Source organism: Trichechus manatus, unplaced genomic scaffold (assembly GCF_000243295.1).
Source record: "Trichechus manatus latirostris isolate Lorelei unplaced genomic scaffold, TriManLat1.0 scaffold00122, whole genome shotgun sequence".
Classification (NCBI taxonomy): domain Eukaryota; kingdom Metazoa; phylum Chordata; class Mammalia; order Sirenia; family Trichechidae; genus Trichechus; species Trichechus manatus.
The window spans coordinates 6,719,124-6,727,784 of record NW_004444058.1 but is presented as its reverse complement, the minus strand read 5'-3'; the positions used below and the strand labels follow the sequence as shown (position 1 = coordinate 6,727,784).

At 53.7% G+C, this 8,661-nt stretch overlaps 1 protein-coding gene across 1 annotated transcript in view; it reads left to right on the top strand.

Moving 5' to 3' along the window:
- Positions 1–7,600: 7,600 nt before the first annotated feature.
- The window catches only part of KLF2 (KLF transcription factor 2), a 3,123-nt gene continuing 2,062 nt past the window's right edge, over positions 7,601–8,661 (top strand). The window contains exons 1-2 of the mRNA XM_004384517.2: positions 7,601–7,745; positions 8,503–8,659. Of these exons, the coding sequence (XP_004384574.1) occupies positions 7,671–7,745; positions 8,503–8,659 (232 nt within the window). The 5' untranslated portion in view covers positions 7,601–7,670. The remainder of the gene's footprint in view (positions 7,746–8,502; positions 8,660–8,661) is intronic.

Here is an 8,661-nt window from a genome sequence, read left to right as displayed (position 1 = left end):
GGGGAGGTACAAACATATCTAGAAGACCCCAGCACTCTCTCCAGCATAGCTGAGCTTTTGAAATGGATCCCATTTGGCAGTTCCTCAAAAAGTTAAATGTAGAATTACCATATGACCCAGCAATTCTGTTCCCAGGTATCTACCCAAGAGAACTGAAAACAGAGACTCCGACACTTGTACACCAAAGTTCATTGCAGCACTATTCCCAGTAGCCAAAGGGTGGACACAACCCAAGTGTCCGTCAATATGAGTGGATTAACACAATGTACTCCATCCATACAATGGAATATTACTCAGCCATAAAAAGAAGCAAAGTCCTGATACATGCTACGACATGGGTGACCCTGAAACACATGCTGAGTGACAGAAGTCAGACACAAAAGGCCACATCGTGTATGATTCCATTAATGAAACATCCAGAACAGGCAAATCCATAAGAGACAGAAAGTAGATTAGTGGTTGCCAAGGGCTGAGGGGGAGGAATGGGGACTGACTGCTAATGAGTACAGGGTCTCCTTTGGGGTGAAGAGAATGTTCTGGAACTAGACAGATGTGGTGGTTGTACAACATGATGAATGGATTAAATGCCACTGAATTGTACACTTAAAAATGGTGAATTCTGTTATGTGAGTTATATCTCAATAAAAAATATTGCAAAGTAAAAAAAAAAAAAATTTGATCCGAAACATATTTACACACCTTCGTTCTCAAAAGAAATTTTTCCAGGCACCTGGAAATACCCAGCCACAAAAGATGTACAAGGTGAACAACGGTAGAGAAGGTTGTTGAGTAATTTAGAGCTAGCAAATCAAGTTTAACCTCTCGGCAGCCTCATCATTATGAAAATGTATAAATGAGTATATAATGATATAATAACGTCATTATGATGTTCCACTCTATTACCTTTGAAGGGAAGGGTGCTGCAGTGGGGTTGAGCAACATGCTCAAGGCCATTCTCCAGGAAGGTGCAGAATCAGGATTCAAAATGGGGTCAGCTCCTCCACCTGCCAACAAAAACACAGCGAGTGGTGTGAGCAGAGGCGATGCTCCCCGGGGAGGGGGTGGCTTTGTGCAGCTTGTTATCTGTAGGAACAAGGATTCAACCTTCCCTGAAGGTAGGAGGCACGTCAAGGGAATGGTGCTGGCTTCCAGGGAGAGGCCAAGGGTCCCCGGTCTCATGGGGCTCAAACTCTGGCTGCTGGGCCAAGGCCCTGGGGCCACTGCTCTTCTCCCCACCAAGTCAGAAGCATCACTTGTCCAGCACATGAGCACAAGGACACATGGGCCAGCAGAGAGGGCAGGACGCCAGCCTCCTCCGCCTGGCAGGGCATGCCAGGGAGGCCAACAGGTCTGACTGTTTGCTGCCCAGAGGGATGAGCTCAGGGCCAACGTGGGGTGGGCTGCCAGGACACTCACGGTGAAAATTGTCCATCATGGAGGGAACAGATGAACAGGCTGTGGTCCATCCCAACAATGAAAGGAGAGAATCACTGATATACACAGCAACACGACTGAATCTCAAACATATCACGTGAGGGAAGAAGCCAGATGCACAAGACCACATACTGTTTGATTCCATTTACGTGAAATGTCCAGAAAAGGCGAATCCACAGGCCAATCCAGCGTCCCTGGGTGGTGCAAATGGTGAATGCACTAGGCTGCTAACCGAAAGGTTGGAAGCTCGAGTTCACCCAGAGGCGCCTTGAAAGTAAGTCTTGGTGATCTACTTCCAAAAAATTAGCCATTGAAAACTCTGTGGAGCATAGTTCTACTCTGACACACATGGAGTCACCATGAGTCAGAGCTGACTTGACAGCAACTGTAATAGACCAATCGCTAGAAAGGACATCATGTTTGGTAACGTAGAGGGGCAGCAAAAAAACCAAGAGAAATCCTCAATGAGATGGATTGACACAATAGCCACAAAAATGGACTCAAGCATATCAATGATCATTCAGATGGAGCAGGACTGGGCAATGTTTCATTCCGTTGTGCATGGGGTCACCATGAGTTGGAGCCCACTTGACAGCAGCTAACAATAACACAGACTCAGAAAGATCAGTGGCACCTGGGGCTGGGGGTCGGAGCAGGGATTGATTGCCAAGGGGCAGGAGGGATCTTTTCGGGGTGATGAAAATGTTCTAAAGTGGGATTGTGGTTATGGTTGCACGACTCTATGAATTCACTAAAAAAAAAAAAAAAAATCATTGAATTGCACACATGAGATTCACGGTATGTAAATTATACCTCAATGAATCTGTTAAAACAAAACAAAACCCAAAAATGCAACTACTGGCCTAAGCGTCACAGCTAACAGGTAACAAAAAAAAAACTCCAGTTTAAAAAAAAAAAAAAAATCTCTCCAGTGGGTCTTTACTAATAATAAACTGTACCTTTATGACCAGGTACGTGAAGCACCCCTAATGATATCCAAACCACAGACCTAAAGAATGTCTTCAGTTCCATCTCTCTCCTGAACAAGACCCCTCCGCCTGCAAGTCTCTGTTCAAAAGGTCCTTCCTACCTGGTCCCCTCCCCAGACCAAGTTAAAAAAAAAAAAAAACCTTTGCTGCCCAGTTGACTCCGACTCTGGTGACCACATGTGGGTCAGAGAACTGTGCTCCATAGAGTTTTCAGTAGCTGATTTTTCAGAAGTAGATCGTCAGCCCCTCTGATGGAAGAATGTCTGAGGCTCAAAACGGGAAGATCATTCACTCAAGGCTATCCACTCAAGGTCATCCAGCAGCAAGAAGGAAAGAAAATCACCACTTACTTGACCAGGGCAGTGGTGGTTTAGTGGTAGCATTCTCACCTTCCACGTAGGAGACCGCGGTTCAATTCCTGCCCATGCCCCAGCTCCCCCAGCTGAGCATCCCCTCCACCCCCCCACCGCCCCCTCCCATCCTTATCAACCTGCTGAACCTCCCATTAACCGAGGTGAGGTCTGACCCCTGGTGCTTAATAAATGTTGCTCCCTCCCCCCCAGCAGGTGTTGCCTGGCTAGTGAGGAGCGGGTGAGGGGTTCTCGAAGAAGTCCATCCGCCATCCACCAAATAAAATCCCGCACCTGCCCACACACCCGCTATTTAACTGTTCATAGAGCAGTAAGGAAACCCCAGAGACAGTGAGGGGAACGGGAAGGAGTTGCCTCGGTGACAAGTGGTGGCCCATGATAAGAAGCTGACTCGCAGGGGCGTCCTTGTGCCTCCTTGTGCCTCCTCGAGAAACGCACATCTTTTCGACACGAGAGCCAACTCCGACAACATGTTGTGAAACTCTTGCGCAAACTTAAGCAGAAACACCGGGCCGAGGCGGCTGGGAGTCATCGCTCAGTGTTGCTGTAATGTGGTGATGACTCTAATTCCTCCAGAGTGTGCAGAACTTGTCTTGAAAACTCAGCTGTATTTGACATGACGTGTTTTCTGCCGGATTCCTGAGTGCTTGCTCTTAGGGGCAGGGCCAAGGAAGTGCACACAATCGCTGTACCAGCCCCCAGCGGCTGGTTGCTAAGGGGAGAGGAGGGCTAGATTCTAGAAGACATCTAGGGAAGAAAAAAAAAATTAAAGGATACTAGAAATGCTTCATAAAACAGATGGTCAGCGGAAAAGAGGAAGACCCTCCATAAGATGGATTGACACAGCGATTGCAATAATGGGTTCAACCAAAAAAAACCAAACCCGTTCCGGGGAGTCCATTCCGACTCATAGTGAGCCTATAGGACAGAGTAGAACCGCCCCATAGAATTTCCAAGGAGCAGCTAGTGTATTCGAACTGCCAACCTTTTGGTTAGCAGCTGTAGCTCGCAGTAGGTTCAGACATAGCAACAACTGAGGATGCTGCGGGACCAGGCAATGTTATGTTGTTATACATAAGGTTGCTATGAGTGTGAGCCAGCTCAACGGCAGCTAACAACAGAAATGGCCAGGATGCAGTGAAAGGAGATTGTAAGCTCTCTATGAGCAGAAACAGGCTGTCTACATCTTTAGTTTCCACTCTAAGCCCACCAGAAGAGACGGTTCTTAATATTTATTTGTTGCTGAATTCATCATAGTGAAAGGACTCACTGTCTAGTCAGTTGCTCTGACTAAAAACTTTTGATTTACAAGTTTCCTGAGACCTTAAACACAGCCCAGTGCTGAGATAGTAAATGGGAAGCTTCATATGTCCCACTTATCCATTCCTCTGCCTATGACAGACATCACCAATCAATCACAGCACTGTTTCTCTGCTGAACCTGAATGAAATCAATTAATATCAATGTGGATTAGGGGTAAATTACTCGCCTCCTTGACCCAGACTATTAATGTTGGGTTGTTGGGAGAGGTGGAAGAGCCATGGGAAAGAAATGAAAATGAGAGTATGAGGAGGGTACAGGGTCACAGACATAGAGCTGGTCCCTACCCTTCAGGAACTAACCAGTGACACTTCAAAAGAAGGAGAGGAAACTACCCTTTTCCTCATGGGGAAGTGGTGGTTTAGCGGTAGAATTCTCGCTTTCCATGTGGAAGACCCAGGTTCCATTCCCGGTCAATGCACCTCATGCACAGCCATCACCCATCTGTCAGTGGAGGCTTGCGTGTTGCTACGATGCTGAACAGGTTTCAGCAGAGCTTCCAGACTAAGACAGCCTGGGAAGAAAGGCCTGGTGTTCTACTTCCAGAAGTCAGGCAATGAGAACCTTATAGATCACAACCGATCATGGGGATGGCACAGGACCAGGCAGCATTTTGTTCTGTCACGCATGGGGTTGCCATAAGTCAGGGGCCAACTGGACAACAGCTAACAACAACTACGTATATGTACATGTATATGCATGGAGTCCCTGGGTGGGGCAAATGATTAACACACGCAGCTGCTATCTAAAAGGTTGGAGGTTCAAATCTACCCAGAAGCACCTCGGAAGAAAGTCCTGGTGATCTGTTTCTGGAAATCAACCAGTGAAATCCCTATGGAGCACAACAGTCTAATCCACACCCAATCATGGGGATGACACAAGGTTGGGCATTGTTTTGTTCTGTTGTGTATGAGGTTGCCATGAGTCAGAGCCAACTCAATGGCAGCTAACAACAACTGTTTTACAGATGAGGCAAAACCACTTGCTCAAGGTCACACAGCAAGAGATAAGTGGCCAAGGCCAAACTTGTGGTGGCCTTCCAGGAGCCCAGCCTTGGTGAGAAGGTTTCAGAGGGGATTCTCACCACCTTCAGTGCCTGCGCCTGGCACTTTGGCACCTCTGGGTCCCCAGCGCTGGCAAATAGGGCTTATCAGCAAGTGTTTGCTGAATACACAGTTGGCTAACTCACAGTAGAGGTGGAGCCCCTCTGAGGCTCCTTCCAGACAGGATGGTCTAGGTGTGGCCCCTGGGGTTCCTTGAAGCCTGTGTTGTGCTATCTCCACCAGCAGCCCTGACTATGGGGTCCAACTGGTGTCCATGGCACCTCCTGGCTCCAGAGAAGGCAAAGTGGCCAGAGAAGGAAGGGGAGGCCTGGGGGAGACCCCCAAGAGCTATTCCTGGCCTCATCTCATCCTGTGAGGACCCCAGCCTGGAGCCATCACTGTGCCCCTAGCCTTGGGCCTTGTGGAGGCTCAGAGTCATCTGCATAAGGGGCCATGAGTCCAACCTTTCTGGTCCGATGACATCAGTTTGCAGGGACTGGCTCCACCCCTCACCGTGAGTGTGGGACAGCAGCTGACTGCAACCAGGACACCTGCAGGCCAGAGCAGTGGACCCTGGAGTCCAGAAACCAACATCTGATCCCAGCTCCAGGTTACTGCCTTGAGATGCTTTCCCTCTGATACCCACGTGGCTCCTTCTTACTTTCTGCAGGTCTTGACTCAAACATTACCTCCTCCATAAGGCTCTGGAGCCAAAACTTCACCACCTCTCCCGCTACACATACACTCACTTCCTATCTCCCTCCCTGCCTTATTTTTCTTTCTGAACTCTATCGCAACACAGGTCCCTGGGTGGTGCAAATAGTTTACGTTCGACTACTAACTGAAGGGTTGGCAGTTCTAACCCACCCAGCAGTGCCACGGAAGAAAGGCCTGGTGATCTGCTTCCAGGAAGTTTCCAAAACCAAAAAAATCGGTTGCCACCAAATTGATTCGAACTCATGGCAACCCCATGTGTTACAGAGTAGAATGGCTCCATAGAGTTTTCTTGGCAGAAGTAGATTGCCAGACCTTTCTTTAGCAGCACCACTGAGTGGATTAAAACAGTCAACCTTCAGGTTAGTACTCCAGCACAAATTGTGCCACCCAGGGACCCAAGAAAACCGCATGGAACACAGGATACATCTTAATTGTCTTGTTTGTTCTGTCTCCCCCAACAAAGTGGAAACCCCTGAGGGTAAGCATTTGGTCCATCCTGTTGGCTGCTGTGTCCCAGGTGTCTAGATGGTACCCCACACAGTCACAGCAGGAGAGTGACAGTCCCTGGCCAGCAGGCTGAGGTAAGGAGGGAAGAAGGTGGTGTGTACAGGGCAGCCACCCGGGAGTCCCCCTGGTGCTGGGGCTGTGGTGGAGGAATGATTGTTACTTGTCCTCTGAGTCTCTTCACTCATGCAAGGCAATAACTAAAGGTTTCTAGTTGGTAACGTGTAGGTTTTGTACAGGGTAATGGGCACAAGCGTCAGGGGGCTGGGCCACTGGCCTCCCTTTCAGAGACCGGGGGCCCTGTCCCCCATCAGTTTCCTCCAGGTCTGGATCCCCCTCAGAAGAGGAGGCCCAATCCCTCCACCCATCAGGGGTCTTGAAGTGGGGGGAGTCCATCTCCCCATCCATCGGGGGTCCGAGGAACCATTCGAGGGACGTCGGGTCCATCTCCCCAACCATCAGAGATCCTAGAGACACCCTCACAGGCAGTGAGGTCCTGTCTCTCCCCCAACAGGTGTCCCAGGGATCCCCCTCCCAGGCGTCGCAGAGCCCAGGCTCCCTATCCACCAGGGGTCCTGGGAATTACTGGAAGGCAGTGGGGACCCCATTCATCAGTGGTCCCAGAAACACCCCTCCCTTTGGAAATCAGAGATCGAGGGGCTCAGCCTCTCCATCCACCAGGGGTCCCGGGAACCACTCGAGTCATCTCTCCAATCATCAGGGGCCCTGGGGGGCGGGGCGTCCCCCCACCATCAGCGGTCTCGGGGACATTCCCCCGACCCACACACACAAGGTCACAGCACCCAGTTTCCCAAGCCAGCAGGAGCATAAGGAGGCCGCGGGGCGCGTGTGGCCGTCAGGGTCTCGGGTACCCTCCCGGCTCTCCCTGGCCTCAACCAGGCGGGAGCCAGGGATCCCTGGGCATCCCGCCGCTGTTGTGCGCGCATGTTGACGGCGTAGCCGGGGAGACCGACGGGGGCGGGCCGGCAGGGGGCGCGGCCTGGCGGCGCTAGAGGGGCCTGGCCGGCAGAGCACAGAGCCCGGGCGGCCGCAGCGGCCCGGCCGCTGCTGCCCGCCGGCTTATATACTGCGGCTAAATTTAGGCTGCGCCCCGAGCTCGTCCCCATCCGGGACGCGTTTCCGCCGCCGCCGCCGTGGCCCGGCCTCCCGCGCGCGCGCGCCTATAAGACTGGGCGGGCCCGCGGCGGCCGCAGAGCCGTCCCGCCCGCGCCCCAAACCATTCGCCCGGCCACCGCTCGCTTCTCCGCGTCCGCGCCCGCGCCTCCCGGGCCATGGCGCTGAGCGAGCCCATCCTGCCGTCCTTCGCCACGTTCGCCAGCCCGTGCCGCGAGCGCGGCCTGCAGGAGGTGAGGGCGTGGCCGGGGAAGCCGGGGCGGCCCGGGCTGCAGGCGCGGGCTGTAGAACGCGGGCGGCGGGGACATCGGGGCGGCGGGCGCAGGGGGCAATAGAAAGCTGGGGGCAGAAGTGGCGCGCACGGTAGGCAGCGGAGAAGGCAGGGACCACAGGGTACAGCAAGGACAGCGGGCGCAGGAGGCAGTAGGGCAGTAGAATGCGGGCGGCAGCGACCGCGGGCGCCGGAGATGGAGGGGCAATAGAAGGCGGGCGGCGGGGACGGCAGGAAAATCCGGACGATAGAAGGCGGGGCAGTAGAACGCAGGCTGTGAGGACAGCGGGCGCGGTGAGCAGCGGGGAAGGAAGGGACTGCGGGGACTGGGGACGGCGGGTGCCGGGAGAGGCAAGGAAGGCAGGGACCGCGGGGACTGGAGACAGCTAGCGCAGGATGCAGTGGGAACGGCAGGAAAATTGGGGCGGGGGCGGGGAGGCGTAGAACACCGGTGGCATGGACAGCGGGCGCGGGAGGCGGGAGGCAGCGGGGCCCGGAGGCAGCGGGGCCAGCGAGCTTGGGGACGGCCAGGGAGTAGAACGCAGGCGGCGGCGATTGCAGGGACATCAGGGCAGCGGGCGGCGAAGAAGGCAGAGACCGCAGGGGCAGGGATGGTGGGACCAGGGAAAGCAGGAATGGCGGGCGCGGGGGGCGGCAGCGATGGCGACCAGGGGTCCACCGCGCGCTCACGCCCGCGCCTGTCGCCCTGTCGCCCACAGCGTTGGCCGCGCGCGGAACCCGAGACGAGTGGCGCCGACGACGACCTCAATAGCGTGTTGGACTTCATACTTTCCATGGGGCTGGACGGCCTGGGCGCCGAGGCTGCCCCGGAGCCTCCTCAGCCGCCGCCGCCCGCCTTCTACTACCCGGAGCCCGGC